General features: G+C 38.5%; 1 protein-coding gene across 1 annotated transcript in view; it reads left to right on the top strand.

The window, feature by feature from the left end:
- The window catches only part of GRID2 (glutamate ionotropic receptor delta type subunit 2), a 1,453,399-nt gene that overhangs the window by 278,086 nt on the left and 1,155,760 nt on the right, over positions 1-19,553 (top strand). Inside the window, exon 2 of the mRNA XM_019552630.1 lies at positions 12,588-12,743. Coding sequence (XP_019408175.1) covers positions 12,588-12,743 — 156 coding nt within the window. The remainder of the gene's footprint in view (positions 1-12,587; positions 12,744-19,553) is intronic.

The following is a 19,553-nucleotide window of genomic DNA, read 5'->3' as shown; positions in this document are numbered from 1 at the left end:
GGGCAGCCTCATGCTGCATGTCCTAGCTGCAGCTATCAAGAGGCTAGACCAGGATGGGGGGGAAAGGAGCCCCCCTGCTGTGTGGACCTCCCTACCCTCACTGAGACCCCAACCAACAGGGTGTGGCCTCCCTCCACCCCATACCCAAGCCTCTATACAATGCCATCCATAACCTGCAGCACAGGGGTGCCTGGCCCAACTTTTTGTTCCACCAGGAACTGAGGCTGGGAGTGGAAATGGTGCCTTTCTGCCATGCAAACCTGGCCCCCACCAAGGCCTGAGCTAGCAAGCTTGGTGGAGCATCTGCCCAGGAGAGAGGCTCAGAGCCTTTTCTGTCTCTTCTCTGTGACAACCCAAGGGCAGGGCTGGGTTGGTGCTTGCCTAGAGCAGAGGAGCACTCGCAGAATGTTAGCGAGCTGTCTGGTGACGGGCCTCTGGGATGGTGGCAGAATGTGACCCACATTGAAGCATAATGGTTGTAGTGCAGATGTTCAAAAAAGCACTATAACCTAAAACACTTTAGTCTAAAACCATATCCACTAAGGGTTAACTTGAAGCAGGATCTGTTATTTTTAAAATGCTTTAAGTGCTGTGAACACCTGTTCTGTTATGGCTTAAAAGCACTTTCTGCATGCTTAATGGGCTTTAAGTGTGCCATCATACCTACCATTTATGATGCCTGAATTCATGTTGCATTTGTACTGTGAAGTGGTCCAGCTCTCTAAGTGGGTACAATTTATGGGTGACGAAGTATTCTCATGGGCGAGCTTTTACTTTGTTTCTAAGCAAACCATTATTGCCCAGTTTAATATATTCCTTACAGAAGCATTAATGATAATAACTTTATTATCATTACAGTAACTTTCAATATGGAACATTAATAACATCCACTAAATCAGCCATTTTTAACAGCTAGGCATCAATTTTGATAGCTATGGACATTCCAGAAAAATGAAGAGCTTCTAATAATTACCAGGTCATTTGTTACATAACGAATGTGACTCTTACTGTTGTTAATCACTGTTCAAATAAAGAAGTATCACTAGATAACTAATCAAAAAGTGCACAGAACAGTACATAAATTTTGCCTTTTTGCTGTGGAAAGTAAGCTGTATTGTAAATGTACAGTTTAAGGTTACTCCCCAAAACAGCCTCAAATATTCAGGGTAACTTTTGTATTGATAATCATCAGTACTGTAGTCCCAGCATCACTGATGAATTGTAGGGACCAGGGTCTCTGTTCTGTACTTTATTTAGTTCATTAAAACCACTGCCAAATAAATGCCAGGAATATGTGAATTGCTGCTAGTTTGTTTTGAAGGTAGTGTTTTGCACACCCATTTTGTAGTCAGTTCTCACTTATGGAAGTAATTACACAGGTACAGGTTAAAATAAAAAAGACCTATTTTTTCTTACTTGCACTTTGTGTTAAGGTTGAAACTAATTGCCTTAGAAAATATGTAAATTGTACGTTGTTGTTAACATACTGTAGTTTATTTTGCATGAAACCCATATGAGAAAAATCCTATAAATAATTAATCCTTTCCTTCTCTTCTTTCCTAGAGCCCTGTGTCCAAAAAAAAGAAAGAGAGGCTAACAGATTACAGCTATTTTATTTTTATAGTGAGCTCAGTAGAAGTGAAGAGAAAAATATGACATGTTGGATCCTTTCACTCTATCAAATGAAAATTATAAAACAGAGGTCTAAAATTCAATCTATTAGAAATACATGTCAATGTGACCTTTAAATAAATCAATGATACTCGGAAAGTTTTCATACTTCTGTATATGCATAAATAAATAGAAGGATTATACTTTTGTTATACGTTTCAAGTTAGCTCTCCAAATATGACTATAATTCCCACTGATGCTAATGTGTTTCCACAATACAGCAATAGATTTTAAGGGGTATAACCCATTTGTGACTGATAGCATTGAAAATGGAAAAAATAAGTGATAATATATAATAGTGAAGAGCTCTGCAGATTTTTAACACCTGCAGTGACCAATAAAGTGTCCCAAAAAATCTCTAAACTTACAAACTAGTTTATAATGAAAGAAGGCAAAAATATTTCCTTTTTGTATGAAAACAGCATCCTCTCATGTTCACATTTATGTTTTTTGGCACTAGAAATTTAATCCTTTATTTCTTTATAATTAATGAGTTTGACATACAGTACCTGCAGCATCAGCGCTCAGTGTATGTAAATCTATTCAGGAAAGCCTTTAATGTAGCAAGCTGAGTCTTTATTTTCTTTGTCAACCTGTCAAGCCACCTTCATACTGCTAAGATAGAATAGCAGACTCTAGAACAAAATGTAATAGAGTGGAACACCCTTCTGTAGTCAAATCATTTATAACAAATAACAGACTTTACAAACAAGCATGGGCATGTGGCTGTTTTACTCTGATATTGGGGCATTCAAAAAACAAAACAAAACTTTGCTTCATTCGCAGAATGCAAAAACCTTTATTGTGGTCAGATGAAAACAGAATTTTTTTTTACTTTAATTTTATTGCAAGTAGGGTTTGCCTGTAGTTTTTTCACACACTGGAAAACCTGTAATATTTCTTCTTCACCTTTTTTATCTTTTTGAAACACTTTAAAGGAGACTGGACATAAACATGGGGAGCTACATGGTGCGGGACAGTTCTTCTACTTGAAAATATAGATTAGATGACTTGACATAATAGGCAATTTGCATGCTGTTAGAAACATGGAATACACTCAAATGGGTGAGGTACCAGGTTTAATGAGAACAGATCTGTATCCTATGGCTTAATACAGATGCAATGGTTTTCAAATTGGACAGAAGTGATTTGTAAGAGCAAAGTGAAAGTCTTTTAAGTCCATAGTTCAGCAAGGTCCCTAAACTCAACAAAGTGCTTAAATCCACTAGTGAATCTGGCCCTAGATGCAGGAACATGGTAGCAAACTGTTCCATTAGTTCCATTCTTCATTCCAGCTCTTTAAATGTCCATTTAATTAAGTGCATAGGACCAAACTAATTCCCTAAATACTGGTAACAATTCATTTGCGTAAATCCAGCAGATTGTAGGATAAAGCAGCTGAGATTCATCACAGAGAAGAGAGATGGCTTCTCTGGAAAAGAATCCTTTTTTGAACATAAAAGCCTACTATAATCTGATTAGGTACAGACTGTGTATTTACTTATCCTGCAATTTTCTCTTTAACTAGTAAAATTAGAAACAAATGTTATTTGGTGCCCTTTTTTGTACCTCTTCTAATTTCACTGCATCCTTTTTGAGATGTGAAGACCACAATCACACACATTATTTCAGATGTGGAAATCCCATGAATGTATAATGATGTTTTCCATTTTTGTTTAAAATTTTCTTTTAAAATTCCAAAATGTTCTTGGCTTTTTTTGGTTGCCACTGTAAATTAATCCAATGTTTTCATAGATTTACCTACAATGATTCCCATGTCTGTTTCCTGAGTCCTAGCAGTTAGATGCTGCCATGGTTGACAGCTTGCAGATCTGGCTTGTGTATTTGACCCAGAGGAACAGCGGGACATCCGGCATTCCTTGGATCCCTATCCATTTCATTTTGTACAAGGTTTTCCTCACAGCTTTCTCCCATCTGCTACCCCAGAAGAAGGGATTTTTAAACAACAATGGAAAACAACATAATGCCATTATATATATTCATGGGACACCCGCATCTGGAATAATGTGTACGGTTGTGGTCTCCACATCTCATTATTCCAGGATGTAGTGGAATTAAAAGAGGTACAGAGAAGGACAACAAAGATGGAGCAGCTTCCAAACCAGGAAAGACTAAAATGGCTAGAGCTCTTCACTTTGGAAAGGAAGAGGCTGAGGGAGGGGTATGATAGACGTCTATAAAGTCAAGAAGTGTCTACATAAAGCAAAAAGAGAAGCGTCATTCAAAAGTTCCAGATTACAAGAAGGAGGAGACACCCCCTGAAATTATCAGGAGGCAGGTTTAAAATAAAGAAGAGGAAGTGCTTTTTTGTGTGTTTGTTTGTTTTTTACACACTGAGTGGATCTGCATGTGAACAATACATTTTGTAGCAGTTCAAGCCAGAGTCAGGTGCTCCTGGGTGCAGGATCTAGGTGTGTGCCCAAGACAGCAGCAGTTTGAGCTGGAGCGGAGCAGCCCCAGGCTGACAGCAAGCTTGCAGGGGGGAGGGGAGGGACAGGCAGCCCTGGGCTCTGGGTAGTGGCATTGGGCAGTGTTGGAGTTGGTTTGGGCATGAGGGTACTAAAGTGCAGAGCTGTGCAGCAGGCAGCCACCACATTTTAGTACCCTTGTGCCCAAGCCAGCCCCTGTCACAGTCTACATGTATGTTTCATCTCATTTAATTACTCCTCTGTAAGACAGTATTTTCCCCGACAGTACCATCTTATGGCAGAATTAATTTAGTGTACTCTATTACTAGCACATGTGTAGACGGTGATGCTTTCCTGCAGAGCTAATTAATCCACTCTGCAGTAAAGTACATGTGTAAATGCACCCAGTGGGCACATCCAGACAAACACACATCAAAAATCCTGCTTACAAAAAAAACCCTGTGCCTAAAAAAGGCAGGGTGATACATGTAGTGGCAGCGTGCGCTGCTCGAAACTAGAGCCTGGCCAGCCATGCTCCAGCTGCCAGCCAGACTCCCTTCTGCTGGATCACCATGGCTCCAGCCCTCAGAGGCCCCCAAGGACCATAGGCAAGGCTGCTGGAGCCAGTCCAGGTGTTGGCTCCAGCTTCCCATACCCCACCTGGGGCAATGTGCTGTGTGCCAGAGAATGTGTGCACAGGCATTTCCCAGGGATAAGTAGCAGCAGTATTTACTGTAAGGACATATTGCGATTGTGTGGACACACCCAGTGTGTAACAAGCTGATGGAACCCAGTGACACAGACAAATAGTATAACCAGGTTCAAAAAGGGCTTAGATGTTCATGGAATACAGGTCCATTGTGAGCTGTTAAATAGAACAGCCAGGAAGGTATTTTTCAACCTCCCTAAACTAATAACAGTTAATGCCAAGTATGATGGAGATTACTCTAGACATGTCTTCTTTATATACTCTCTTTCTAAAGTATCTGCTACTTGGTATTGTCAGAGATAAGCTACTGAGCTAAGTGGATCATTGGCCTGATCCAGTATGGCGCTTCTTATGTTCAAATAATTTACCCAGATTTTTGTTTAGTAGTCTCTTGCAAAGATCATAGCTTTAAAAAAACAAGCTGACATCCTCCATCGATCATAAATTAGATTAAGGTTGATTCCACCCTTTGAACCATGTACCACTTTACAGCAGCTGTAAACACCTGGCTGAAAGTCAGAAGCCTCATCTTACTTTTCTTTTTACCTTTCCTGGGAAACTAGGAAGTTTCCAAGGGAAACTATCTTTTGTATCACTAGGAAGAATGGTTTCTTTGGCTCTGCCATGTACAGAGAATTCAGTGGCGGAAACTCACTTTAGTGCTCATTGTAGTTTTGAATTTCCATTAGGGCAAGTGTCAGTGATGGTGGTGCAGTGGCCTTGACCCCCCTACAGAGGCATCCTCAGTGGGGCTCTATACCTAGGAATTCAGCAGTGCCCTCCTCCCTGGTCACCACCCCTGAATTCCTGGCCCCTCCAGGAGTTCTACAGGTGTCTTTGACACCGCAGCATTAAGCCATTGGCTATGTATGTCTTAATACAGTCAAAATAACACACACACACACACACACACACACACACACACATATATATGTGCTGCATATAACAGATGTTTACTATTGCAGTCATTGAATATCACCTCCCCAACCTCGTGAAACCCCACATTAGGTAAATGTCTCTTATCTTTATTTAACAGATGGGGAAAAACCATGGCCCTTGGTAACTTGTCCATAGTTGTGTGCTAGTTCCTAGGAAGTTTGAGATAAAGCCAACAATTAGAACTCAGAATTCCTGACATGTAATTCTGAGTGTTAGCAAAAAGATCATCCTTCTTCTAGCTTCTAGCATTCTCATTTAGGATAATAATGTAAGATCAGCAGTTGAGAATGCACAGTGTAATTGGATTCAGACACTGGAACAAACTAAACAATGTCAGTGGGGACAAAAAGCAATCATACAAGGAGTGTTTGTTAGTACATTAAACGGTGGTGTTTTCTTTTTTTTTAAAAAAGCTATTTTGTGATCCAGTATAAGAGTAAATACCTGGCCAGACTACACACTGCTTTTCTTCTACAGTTGCCAAATAATGAAGTGAGCATTTTCAAGTTTGTGCGCTGAAATTTAGGCTCCTACATCTGTATTTAGCAATGTGAGATTTGCTCTCTTCAAAATGAAATATAGCTTCTGAAGTCTAATTTTGGGCATGCTGGTTCAAATATTTTGTTGTAGGGGCATGTATGGGAGGGTGAGGTTGCTTGTGTCTACCCTGAAATAAGCTCCCAGTTTAGTCAACAGGAGAGCTATCATTGTTTTAGGATCTATTTCTGTATTAAGTTAGTTTATTGATCTTTCACATTTCACCCTTGGATTAGAAAACTGGATATTTCTGTCCCATTTTTATATTTCTTCAGATAGACTGTATTGAGAGAGTCTATTAGATTAGAGATACTTTAGATCTGTTAACTCCAGATAATCTGTGGATCACATTTTTGTGTGTTTTGGGCAGTAGAACAAGCAACCTTGAAAACTGAATCACAAAGGCCAGGCAGGAAGGGCTAGCTGATAAGTGAACTCATTGAATATGTATTTAATTCAGAATGTAGTTATGTAAGCTGAGACATTTTACCTGTTAAGTGAAAACATGATGGTTAAAAGAGAAGAATTCTCTATTTAACTAGAGTATGTTATTGATGTGCTGAAGGTTTTAAAATAAGCCAGCAGAGAACTGAATTTGTGCTGTCCTCATCCAGATTGTGAAATAAAGCTGAAAGTAATGAAATGCTAATAAAATAGGGAGGGAAAAACTGGCCTGAAGTAGTTGCTGCGTCAGCATGTTGGCTGCTGATGCAATTATAGGAATACTCTTTGACTCTACTTAGATATGACATGTTTGGTATGAGTCCATATTCAGGTGAGGTTAGCTGTGAAACAACTAATTCTAAGGCTAATATGTGAAGATTCTCTTTTCAATCTTGCACTATTTTCTTTTCATCATTTGTAGGTTGCAAGCATAAGAGTATTGATTGAAAAGCAATTTTTAGTCTAATCTCTTCTTTTTTTCCTCAGTTGCTTACCACTGATTAAACTAAAATTTCTTTGGAGCTGAAAATAGTCCAAGCTGATTTCAGTCTGAAGTCTAGTAGCACTACATTAGTACAGCTGTTTTTGTAGCGATGTCGGGAGAAATTAAGTAAAAACACAGCTCCCACTGTAAATACAATGTTATACTGCTACCTTTTTTTTCTGGATAAATGGATATAGCTAAAAATATTAACTCATGCTATGTTGTGATGTTGTTTTCAGGGTGGGAAAATAATGCTCAATTTGAAGAAAAATAGATTAGTTTTGTGTTCAGACCTAATAATAAAAGGTACTGTCAATACTAAAATGCTTCCCCCAATCATGCAGATTTTGCCAAAACTTTGCTTTGGAGAAAAATGGGAAGGAGGAAAAGTTCTGATAGCATCAACATTTTTAGAACAATACATTACTAATTTGCATGTTTAAATAAATTTTCTTTAAGGAATCTCTTATATTTTGTATAGTATCTGATAAAATAATAAGTTGATGAAATGACATGTATGCATTTCCAAAGAAAATAAAAGGATTAATATATATTTTTAAAGAATCTTTTAGAAAATTTGAAATGTTCTGGGTTTATTCTGAATCAGACAAAAACAAATCTCAGAATCCATCATTAAATGGAGTTCCCATTCACTGGGCTGCACTAGTTGGAATGAAAAAAAATTCCCTTGTATTTCAGAGGCCAAAGGAGATGGGGCCTTTTCTTTGGTGGATTACCTATTGGTTAAGAACAGACAGTCAAAAAGTCTGAGGCTGTAGTAATTCAGTCTTTGCAGGCTAGTCTAAACTACACAGGTGAAATTGAAACAAAAGTGAACAGACATTTACTTTCGATACAGGAAATGCAGCCACCTGCTTGCAGTGGCTCAGGCCAGAAGCCAGGGGGCACTAGCTGTGTGTTCATTTCCTTTTCCTGCTGCCTCCAAGGTATCTGGGATTTGCAGTCCACAAGCACAGCAGCAGGACTCTGTGGGATTGCTCATCACTTCCTCTTCCTGGTGCCTTTGGGATTTCTAGTCCACAGTTGCAGCCAGCAGTAAGTGTGAGTAGAGGAAGAAATGTTTAACCCTACTCCCTGGCCCCAGACCCCAGCTGGAATTTGCTGAGGAGGCAATCCCTACCTGCAGGCTAGGTTGCATCCCCAGCTTGGCTTGTCCCCTCCACTTTGTCAGCCAGTCCTCCCTGCTCCAGCTAAGGAAGAGAGGGGTGGGCCAACCCTGCTCTCTGGAGCAGCCAGCACAACCCAGCCCAGAGCTGGAAAGCATTCTAGGGGACTATGATTTAACTTGAACCAGGAAGGGTCTGGGGCAGAAGTTTCATAAGCTGGTTTGACCCAAGTCAGTTAAGTCTGATACTATATTCAGCCAGGTTTATTTTACACCAGTTTCAACAATTTTGAAACTGGTTTATGTGCACTGAGCTTCTGTTCTGTTACAGGTTTAAACCAGTTTCTGATCACTTAAACTGGTTTATGTGCAACTTCTGTCCCTAGCTATTAAGTTTGAGGGTGCAATTTTGTTGTAATATATATATTTTTAAGTATGCAGACTTAAAAAAAAAAAAAACCTCTGAGCATAAGTACTCATTTGTGAGAGACTTTAAAATTAAAGTTTGTGAATAGTCTGTAGCAAATTACTTTTAAAATGCATTACCAGTACAGATATGCCTTTTGAAGTAACAGGTGCAAAGGCAGTGAACCTGTTGGAGTTGCTCTGTGCTTGGGAGAAGCAGTTTGTAGATGCTGCTCAGTTTATATATGCTTCATAAAGTCCAGTCAGTAAGTGTGCAAGTTAGTGTGAAAGAAGTGGTAGGGAAATCTTAGAGATGTCTGGTATGTGAAAAAGGAAAGACAGTTCTCAAAACAGAAGGTTCATCTGTTGAGACATTTAAGACTGGACTGAGCACAGCAAAGCACTGAAGTATACTCAGGGGAGCAATTCTGCATTGGCAGGTGGAACGGCTAGATGACTTAAATCACTCTTGGTGATGCTTCATGCCTTGTAAACAATGGCTAACTTGCAGTATGCCACATGGGTTATTTGGGAGGCAAAGGAAACTTTTTAAGATGATATTTCTAAGCTATGATTTGCAGTGTTGGCTAGAATATCCTTTCCCTTGGCCATATCTTGCAATTAGGTGAAGAGCTGCTATGGCTGCAATGTAGGTATATATGCATGCATACGCAGGCATGTATATATTTTCTTTCCATACAGCTTAATCCTGCAAATAATTGTCTGTTGCCTGAAGGAATAAAAGATGACAAGTTACTATAGTTTCCTTGCTTTTTTGTCATTTTTCATGCTAGGTTTAGTTGCATAATTGTACTTTAACTGTGTTACCATATAAGAGAGTAAAATACTTCTTAGATATGCTTATTATCACTGTTTGCTGGGCTGGGGCCTCATCTCCCTCACCAAAGCCCCAAAATAAAGCTACAGTGGCTGCAGAGGCCTGAATCATTTGTTTCCCAATTCTGACAAAATAACTGTTCTCAGAATAGTTCATCCTGAAACATTTTTCACTTCTTTAAATTGTACACTTATGGTCTCCTTGCCTTCATGTGTGTATGGAAAACACAGAGTTCATAGGGTCTTTCATAGCACTGGTGTTCTAGTATCTATGCAGTTAAGCTTTAAAAAAAATAAATGCAACTTATCTATTGTAACATAATAAATTATTAGGGGAAGAAATTAAGAGGTAAAGGGGAAAATAGAAACTTTCAGCTAAGCTTTCCTGAGAGCTGACGAATGAATGAAGGAGAGAGAGATTAAAAAAAAAAAAAAAAGCTGTTAAAGATGGCAGCCACTTCATAAGGGGAAAACGCTGGGATCAAAGTGGTCTGATAATGTGAAGAGGTATTTCTAGTGCTAAATGAGTTTTGTTAGCAGGGGCATAGGTGCAGGATTTAGTTGGATTAAGTGGTTCTTTACGTTGATGTGGAACCTTTTCTTCACCTCTTCTTTGTTTATGGAAATTCAGCTTAACCAAGTAGTAACCAAAATGTCCTGTTATCTTGGACTAATTGGCATTAATTGGACCTACATTTGCCTCCTTTAGCAGAGAACAAAGATTGAGTAAAGCTGAAGACCAAAGAGCTTTCTAGCTCAGAGAAGGTTTCCTTGAGTCAGGTTTTAAGCATCTGTTTTTCCTGTTTGATTTGTGGATTGGAAATGTATATTTAACGTTTCAAACCCTGCATAGATACACAGCACTGGTGTCTCCCAACAATTATTAGTTTTATGGACTAGGCATTGTGATTTAAGCCTGCTCTTCTTAAGCCACTTTCTCTTATATCAAAGAGCATGCAAATAATGGGTAACATGCAAAATTGCACCCAGACTATACATCCCAGTATGAAAACAAAAGCTAAATTCCTTATATTAATCTTATAGAGGATGCTTTGTTAAAAAATACCTCCTAACATGGGTATAAAAACATTAAAAGTAAATGCAAGAGTCCTTTTGGAGTTTGATTGTTCTGTGTTTTTGATGCTCTGCTTGAATGTTGTGGGTAAATTCAGAACCCAGTACTCATTTTCTTCCAGATTTATAAAGGAGGCATTTTTTCTTAAGTGAATTTATTTTAATTAAATAATTAAGTCAAGGTTCAGTAAACTAAAGTCAGTAGATTGGATTGGATATGGCCCATGGACATGTGGCTTTGGCGGCATTTGGAGCTGGGGACTACTCCTGTGTTGTAGTGGGGAGAAACTGCAGTAGCGGGAGCTTTACCTGTGGGGTAAAGCAGGGGTATTAGTGGTGGACAGGTCCTAGAACCCATCCTCCTTTGACCCAAGTTGAGTCATTCTGTCCCATGGCTTGAGAAGTTTACCAGTTACACCAGGCTTATTCTTATTTCATTTGATATTTTTTGTCATTTGATATTCTGACCGGTTATGGTTATTAAATATATTCAATGCCACTTTTTTTTTTTGTAATGGTATTTAGTTTCCATTTATTGGCTGAATTTCAGGTTGGGTAATTTATATTATGCCTACCCAGATTTCCATGGTGTTTTTAGTTGACTTTAGTAGTGTTTGTAGCTTTCTGTCCCAAGTTACGTTCTACCGTTGCCACAGACTATGAAACAGTAACTGGATTCTATGATCCATTCTTCTAAGATGAGATGACTGGCTCTGTGGAAGCAGAGAGACCACTGAATGTGGTGTACCTTGATTTCAGCAAGGTTTTTGATACAGCCACCCACAACATTCTCCCAGGCAAGCTAAGGAAGTATTGGCTGGATGAATGGACTTTAATGTGGATAGAAAACTGGCTGGAGCTTTGTACTCAGTTGGAGTGCCCTGGGGATTGTTTCTGAGTAGTAGATATGCTGGAGGGTAGAGCTAGGATTCAGTGACCTAGACTAATTGGAGGATTGGGACAAAAGAAATCTCATGAGGTTCAACAAATACTAGTGCAAAGTTCTGCACTTAGCATGGATAATCCCATGCACCAGTACAGGCTGGGGCCTGACTAGCTGGGCAGCAGCTCTGCAGAAAAGGACCTGAGGGTTACAGTGGACAACAAGCTTAATATGACTCAGCTGTGTACCCTTGTTGCCAAGAAGGCTGACAGCATATTGGGCTGCATTGGTAGGTATGTTGCCAGTAAGTCAAGGGACGTGATTATTTCCCTCTATACAGCACTGGTAAGACCACATCTGTAGTACTGTGTTCAGTTGTGGACCACCCCCCCCCCCACACACACACACACTACAGAAAGGATGTGGACAAATTGGAGAGAGTCCAGCGGAGGGCAACAAAAAGGTTGAGGGACCTGGAGGACATGACTTAGGAGGAAAGGCTGTGAGAACTGGACTTATTTAGTCTACAGAAGAGGAGACTGAGAGGGGACTTACCAGCAGCTTTCAACTACCTGAAGGGTGGTTCCAAAGAGGATGGAGCTAGACTTTTCTCAGTGGTGGCAGATGACAGAACAAGGGGCAACAGTCTCAAGTTGCAGCAAGGGAAGTTTAGGTTAGATATTAGGAAGAATTTTCTCACTAGGAAGCTTGTCAAACACTGGAACAGGTTACCCAGAGAGGTGGTGGAAACTCCATCCTTGGAGGTTTTCAAAACCTGGCTAGACAAAGCTTTGGCTGGGATGATCTAGTTGGGGATGGTCATGTTTTGGTCAGGGTGTTGGGCTATATGATATCCTGAGGTCCCTACCAATCCTAACTTTCTATGATTCAATAGTAACATTGATGGTGGGAGTAGGAGGGTGGGTCAGCAGCTATTAAGCATTGAGTGGAGGAATGAGATTAATTATATTTTAAAATATGTCAAGCAGTTGGGGCATTAAAGTACTATATATTGCTTGTTACAGATGGGATATCTTTATTTTTTCCAGGAGCAATTTTTGATGAATCTGCCAGAAAGGATGAAGAGGTGTTTCGTATGGCAGTTGCCGACCTCAATCAGAATGATGAAATCTTACAAACTGAGAAAATCACATGTTCTGTGACATTTGTGGATGGCAACAACCCATTCCAGGCAGTTCAAGAAGGTAGGAGGTTAAAACTTACCATATTTATCTGGTTTTCTTTCTACAGCAACACCCAGTTTTATATACAGAGCACCTTAATGACTTAAGCACATGAACTCTCTGTCTTTATGCAAAATGTATTTGGTATGTATAATTAGTGTGGTGGGTTCTTTTTTTAAAAGTGAAGTTATGTTGCATGGAGATCTAATGTGCTTAATTTTGGAGCATAAATCTTGAATTTGGTCATGTTTATTAAGAAGGACCTTGAGCAAAGGTAGAGAGAAGTCTGGCATAGTTGTTCTGAATAACTTGTGTTAGAATGCGTGGATATTTTCAGGTTACTGACAAGCAGGATTTCCTTTCATGACCTCTTAATATGGCTCAATGACTTCATTAAACTGAAATACCAGCACAACCTCAGTGGCAAAAGCATGTGTCAAGTTTTGAGGATAACCTCTTGAGGTGCTACAGACTGATTAAGGTTACCTTCTTTATATTAGGATTTGAAAATAACCTTGCAGTCCAGAAAATTACTCGTGTCAAACATAATTCTCTAGTCCCACCATATGTTATCATGGCCAAATACTCTATATAAAAGATGGTTATATTTTTAGTGGGATAAGGTAATACCAGTAGGGTAATAACAGAACACGGTATTTTATATCTTTTTGAGCTGGTTTAATAAGTCACTGGTATGACTATGTTGTCTAAAAACGCAGCTGTGTGAAGATATTGAAACTATGTATTTCTATTTCATGCGCATCTTATTTCTTGCTCTGAAAGAAGAAAGTACTGATATGTAGGGTATAACCATAGTACATATGGTTATCACAGAAATACACTTAATTATATCATAAAAACATAGTTTGTTTTATAAATCCATGCTCACTACAAGCTGCATATTTATATTACTCAAGATTCTTAGGTGAAGTCACTTTGATTGTTTAAATGCAGAGTTTTAAATGACATCTAACTTGTTGTTTGGTTTACAAGATAGCAAATCTTATATGTTGGCTTTCTTAATTCTAGTTATTTACTGTGTAGAAACAGTGGAAGTAAACTGGTCTATGTATAGTAGCTAGTTAATTTGCTAAAACTTAATCCACAATTAGGCTTGATTGTTACAAAGTTAGTGGTAGAACTTGCATTGGCTTCAATAGAATATGGTTAAACCAAAATTAGTAACAAGTTACAAATATTTTAGTGAGGCTTTTTGCCCCCAAGTCTTTGAGCACTGTGAAATACATGATCAGATCATAAATAAAAAACAGTGTTAAGTAATATGTTTTGAGCAATGATGGATTACAGAAAGAGTGATTTATTTTGCGAACAGTGTGGATTAAGAAAAACTGAAATTAAACTGACTGAGGTACATATAGGTATTGGGAATGGATGTGCTGAGAATTCAGAGATGAGAAGGAGGGGAAAAACCTTCTAGGTTGCTTTTGTGCTTGCATTGTTAGCATGTCAGCTGTACTGTAATCAGTTAATGATGGATCATACTAGTTGATGATGACATACCTGACAACAAAACACCATTAATCAAAGCATCAGGGCACAGAGAGATTTTATGGAGATTTTTTTTTTTTTTTTCTTTTAAGCTGTATGGTTGTTTAGGACCAGGATAGATTTATTTTATATTTTTAAGGAATGTGTGAACATCTATAAAAGTGGATGTGCTGAAAGTAACATTTAATGACTTTGTGGTTTTGATTTTGGATCGCTGACCTTTTTATACAAAAATTCCATTTTTCACTCATTAAGAAAATGTCTGTAAGTTTGGGAGTAGTTTGTGACAGAAGTGAACTGCAGGGTGAAATATACTTTAACTTCTCATGTGGGAGGAAAAGGCCTGCTGGCATATTAAGGAGGTTCTGAAGCTCAATAAAATATATTTGCTAAGACGAAACTCAGTTCCTGCAAATCTATGATGGAAAGCAATCAAATTGCAGGGTACAGTCTTTGTAACATAGCAACGTTTTTCTGTACCAGTGTGACATTGTGACATTTTTTTGTTTGACAAAAGGCAACTTGGAAAAAAAAATGGTTATTTTTATTCTTACTGGCTTGTTGTCTTTGTTATCAATAGTAATACAGATCCTGTTGAGCTGACATTCTAGAAGTTTTTTGTAACTTGAGGCTAAATCCCATTTAACAATTAATGTATCCCATGCAGGATGCACCTGCTTTGCACTTGTTTACTCTGCATTTAATTCCTCTGCCTTTCCCTTTCCCCAGGAGAAATTGTGTAGGTTTCCACATAAATTATATTGATATCATATTCATACCTACATGGAAAAAATGTGTCAAGCCAAAACATTGCATTAAATCTGTGGTTCTACTCTAAAATCAAGGTGGAACTGTGAAACCTAACTAATTGAGAATGAATGGACTTAGTCTTCCTCTCTCATTTAGTCATTTTTTTCCAGTGAGACCCCATTTTGGTCAGTAGATGCCAGGGATACAAGTCTAGTATAGTAAGATAGAGGTTTGGGAATCCTCTATTTTTTTTTCCTCTGGTTTCAAGCAAAACCCCAAATTTAAAGTCATCATTGGCTAAAATGCTCAAAGTTTGCATGGCTTCAGTTCATGAGAAGATTTCTCATGCTTTTTACATGAGTCAGACCATTAAAATAAGGTTTGCACCCTTTGTTTGATGTTCTTTATTGCTCTATATGTTTATAATATTAGTATGTCCAGAAACGTAACCTTACATGGGAATCCTGTTGGTCAAAATACGACTTGACCTCACTGAACAGTAAAACTTGTTCTAGGGCTTGAGCCTGCAATAAAGCAAAATCATATACTACTGGCAAATGTCTTTTAGATTTTTATGATCCACTGAAAGAAAGCATGTAATATTTCTAATTTCTGTTTCATTTTATCAGGGAAAATTAATACATCATTCATACCCAATGAGCACATCAGCTCTAAGATGGTTTATACTGAGTTTTATAGGTCAAGCTAATTTATTTCATAGATTTTACCTTTGTACTTACCACAGCATCCATCCCTTTGAATCTACTTTTATAAATTAGTATAGTGTCCTGAGACTTCTTCCATTTCTATCTTGGGGCATCTTATTAATAGTCCTGATTGGGGCTATGAGATTGAATTGCACAGCCGAGAGATTTTATCCCAGATGAACTGTGAATGAGATGTCCTGTAATGCCAATGGGAGTGCCTTCAGAAACTACATACTTTATGACAGAGCACTGAAATAAGAAGTGAAACTTATTTATTAAAATTTAAGAAATGTTTTCTCTATTAGCCTAAGTGCTAATAAAGAGTCCCAGTGCTGAAAATGGGTCACATCATTGAAAGCAGTCCTGCGGTGTGATTCAACCTCTGTATATGGAATGATGAGGTTATAATTGCTTATTTAAACTGAACCTTGACTGGTTAAACATCTGTAAGCAAAGCATAATAATGTTTATGCTCTATATATGAACAAACATAATGTCAGTGCATTGTTTTTCTCTATTTATAGAAACAATTCACAATCTCTTTTACAGATGGTAGTGAACCAAGACAATCAGATTTTTTGTTTGCTGAGTGTGTGAGGTGGGGAGGGGGAGGGGGGAATGAAAGAAACAATTCAAGAGAGTGCCTCCAGTTTATATAATGGACACATCATATTTTAAGCATTTTTCAGCACAGAGAATTAAAACATCAGAACCATGGTAACATAAATAGGACTCTTTTCCTGTGAAATCTCTCTTCCTGGTGGCATTGCTTTGTTGCATACCTAGAAGAAATGGGCTGAAAATTTCAAAGGAGTGGAGTTCTAAGTACACTGAAATGCTATTTTTTAAACAGTCTTCTGAAATGTTTTAATTAATTTTTTCTCCATTCGACATGTGTTCAATGAAGAAATAAATGAGTTTACCCTTTTGCCTCTCACAGACTCTTCATTGTGGGTGTATCTACTCATGCAATTAATGCAAAGCAATAAACTCCAAAGCACTACAGCCCCAGAATTTATTGCTGTTTGCACATGTGCCGGATTGCAACACACTGAGCTGGGTCAGAGCAGCCCTGGCTGGCAGGGGGTCCTGGGGGTCTGCCTGCCAGCCTGGGACTGTACCCCTCTGACTCAACGTGTTGTAGAGGGGCTGGCTGGGGCAGGAGGGTGCCTCATCATGGTGCTAGCAGGCAGGCAGCCACTGCAGTGAAGCACCCTGATGCCCCAGCCAGCTGGGGCAGAGTCTACATGTGTGCTGCTGTGCAGTTTTTTTACTATCCTGCCAAGGAATAAATTAATTTATTTCAGCCTAATAGCGGAGCACATGTAGACACTGAGATGTTTACCGCACAGCTCATTAGTCTACTGCTCAGTAAGCATCTTGTGTAGATGTGCCCGGTTATAGTTCTTTGTTTCTTCATTTCTGCTCTCACTAGCTAGGAAAGAATGTGGAGCAAGTCCTGCAGTTTTTAGTACTGACTGAAGTGTCATTAATAACTGGGTGATCTGAATACCTGATCAGCTTACCCAACTTCACAGATGTGCAGAGACCTCAGAACTCCAGCTCTACCATTTTGAATCCTATTCCATAGAAACAATCACATGCTTGCTTTCCAAATGTGCCATTCTGTAAGTAAACCTGAGTGCCCAGTTTTCAAGGTTTTAATCCACCTGAACATTTTCTCCAAACTGTAACTTTTAACTAACCATCATAGGGAGCCACAGTGATTGGTGTGAGTAACTAGCTGGAATAATTTCAACTTTTCTAAGCTATGATTCTTAAGTTTTTCCCCACTCTAAGATACATTTTGTATAATGCCACTTAAGGGACCTAAGTGGACAGAGGGCCTATTTAGAAGCCCACTAAAGCCAATGAAAAGTTCTCATGTTTTTCCATGGGCTTTTGATCATGCCCTTAGGAGTCAGTTGTGCCATATTTACACTCATTGAAGCGCCAGATTGCTCCATAACTCAATCCACAGAATAACAAAATATAACTGAACCCACAGTTGTTGTCAAAGTACTACACTTGAATATTTCTGGGAGCTCCTGATAGCTTTAAATTGAAACTATATTTTAATATCATGCAATATGTACAAATTTCACTTAGTCAGCTTAGTACAAACATTTTGCCTCTCAGTAATATGATAAACAGCAGTAAGTAGTGACAAATTATAGGCTCTTTTGACATAATCATTTTTAATTGTTTCTTTCATAAAATGTTTATAAAAGTATAGAGCTTCTTTGTGTAGGCTATATAACTAACTGATGCATCCCTAGCAGATCTGAATGATGACCAAAATCCTATATGCTTGACAAATATTAGTGACACTTCAGCTATCTACATACGGGTTTTGAAAATTAAAAAAACCCCCAAAAACCTCTTTGTCATTCAGGTTAGTCATAGGAATGCATATACAGACACTAACTGAAGCCTTCATAATGGTTTTTGAAAGCTTATTGTGATCAGTGAAGTAAATAAGGCAGTGAGTCATAACTAAATGGGATTCAGTTGTAGAATAGCAGAGATTTGTAGGACATCAGTATATATGAAGGTCACATACAGGATTTTACTCAAGGAGAGTTTTATGGTCAGAAATTATGGCCCGACAGTTGCAACTGCTGTAGTCTTTTGGGGCTAGATGGATGGCATATGATAAGGTTGTCCTTTCCTGTTTTTGCTAATTGCCATAGAAACCTGTTTAAGTCCACTGATTTCATGGTTTGCTAAACTTTCTGCAAGTTATGTAGGGTGTTCAGGTTTCTCAGCTTTCCTACTGCTATTTATTAACTGGTGCAAGTTTAATGTGAAATTCAATTTCTGTGCAACTTACATTTTTTCATTGCCCTTCCATTTCATTCTAGATTTACTTTCTTACTCCATAAAATGGATTTTGATGCAAAATGATATATTAATATTGAGGGGGAAAAATCACTTTCCAATTAGAATTTTGAAACTGAACATACGAGAGATGGGGAAAAAAAGATTGGTTCAAATTAAAAGCTATTCCAAAAACATTTGCCATTCCTGGGGATCTGCATGCTTACATTAATGCTTGAGGGACAATGAGCCAAATATGCTTTAAAGTATGTGCATAAGCATAATGTAATGAAGGCAGGGTGGCTTTTCTCCCTTCCTGAAGATTTCAGCCAGTACAGTGCTATTCAGTCTTCCAGGCTGATTCTGGTACTAAAAAGCCATGCATTCAAAACTCATGAGTCAGGCCCTTTGAAATCTGATCTATTTGAAATTATACATATATAAATTCCTTTTTATTTGCATCCTTTCTTTTGAGCCTTTCTTTTCAAGCTTCTCTCCATAACTATGAAAGCTAGAATATTTTTTAATGAGATATGTGATTCTTATATGTTCACATGACTACAAGAGCTGGAGATTTAAGATTTATTGTGTATGATTCACAATAAACTCATTGACAGTTGTCAAGACAGTGGTTTGAGGTGTCCAGAGAAACAAAAGACTCTAGAGCCAGAAGCCTGTTGTCCAGAAGCCTGTATTATGTTGGTAGAGAGAGAAAATGGTTTTCCAGACAACGAAGAATAGGGTGCCTTTCTGAAGGGGAAGGTCTTACCATCTGTGAGGAGCTAAACAGGGAACCTGTAGGACCTTTGAAAAAGAACAGAGAGAGAGGGCCACTGAGGCTGTGTAAGTACAGGATTCTCCCTTGAATCAGAGACAATGTACAAAGGTAAGTTTAGATTAAGATGAAGAGTTTTACATACTGGTCACGTCTACATCAGATGCTACATCGCCTGAGTGACAATCTACAGTAACATAGCTGTTTGCTACGGGGACATAGTGTCGATGGGCATGAACTGTGTTGCTGCCACTACTGCTCGATAGCTCA

This window comes from Crocodylus porosus, unplaced genomic scaffold (assembly GCF_001723895.1).
Source record: "Crocodylus porosus isolate Cpor-Errol unplaced genomic scaffold, CroPor_comp1, whole genome shotgun sequence".
NCBI lineage: Eukaryota > Metazoa > Chordata > Crocodylia > Crocodylidae > Crocodylus > Crocodylus porosus.
This window is presented reverse-complemented; position numbering and strand designations above follow the sequence as displayed.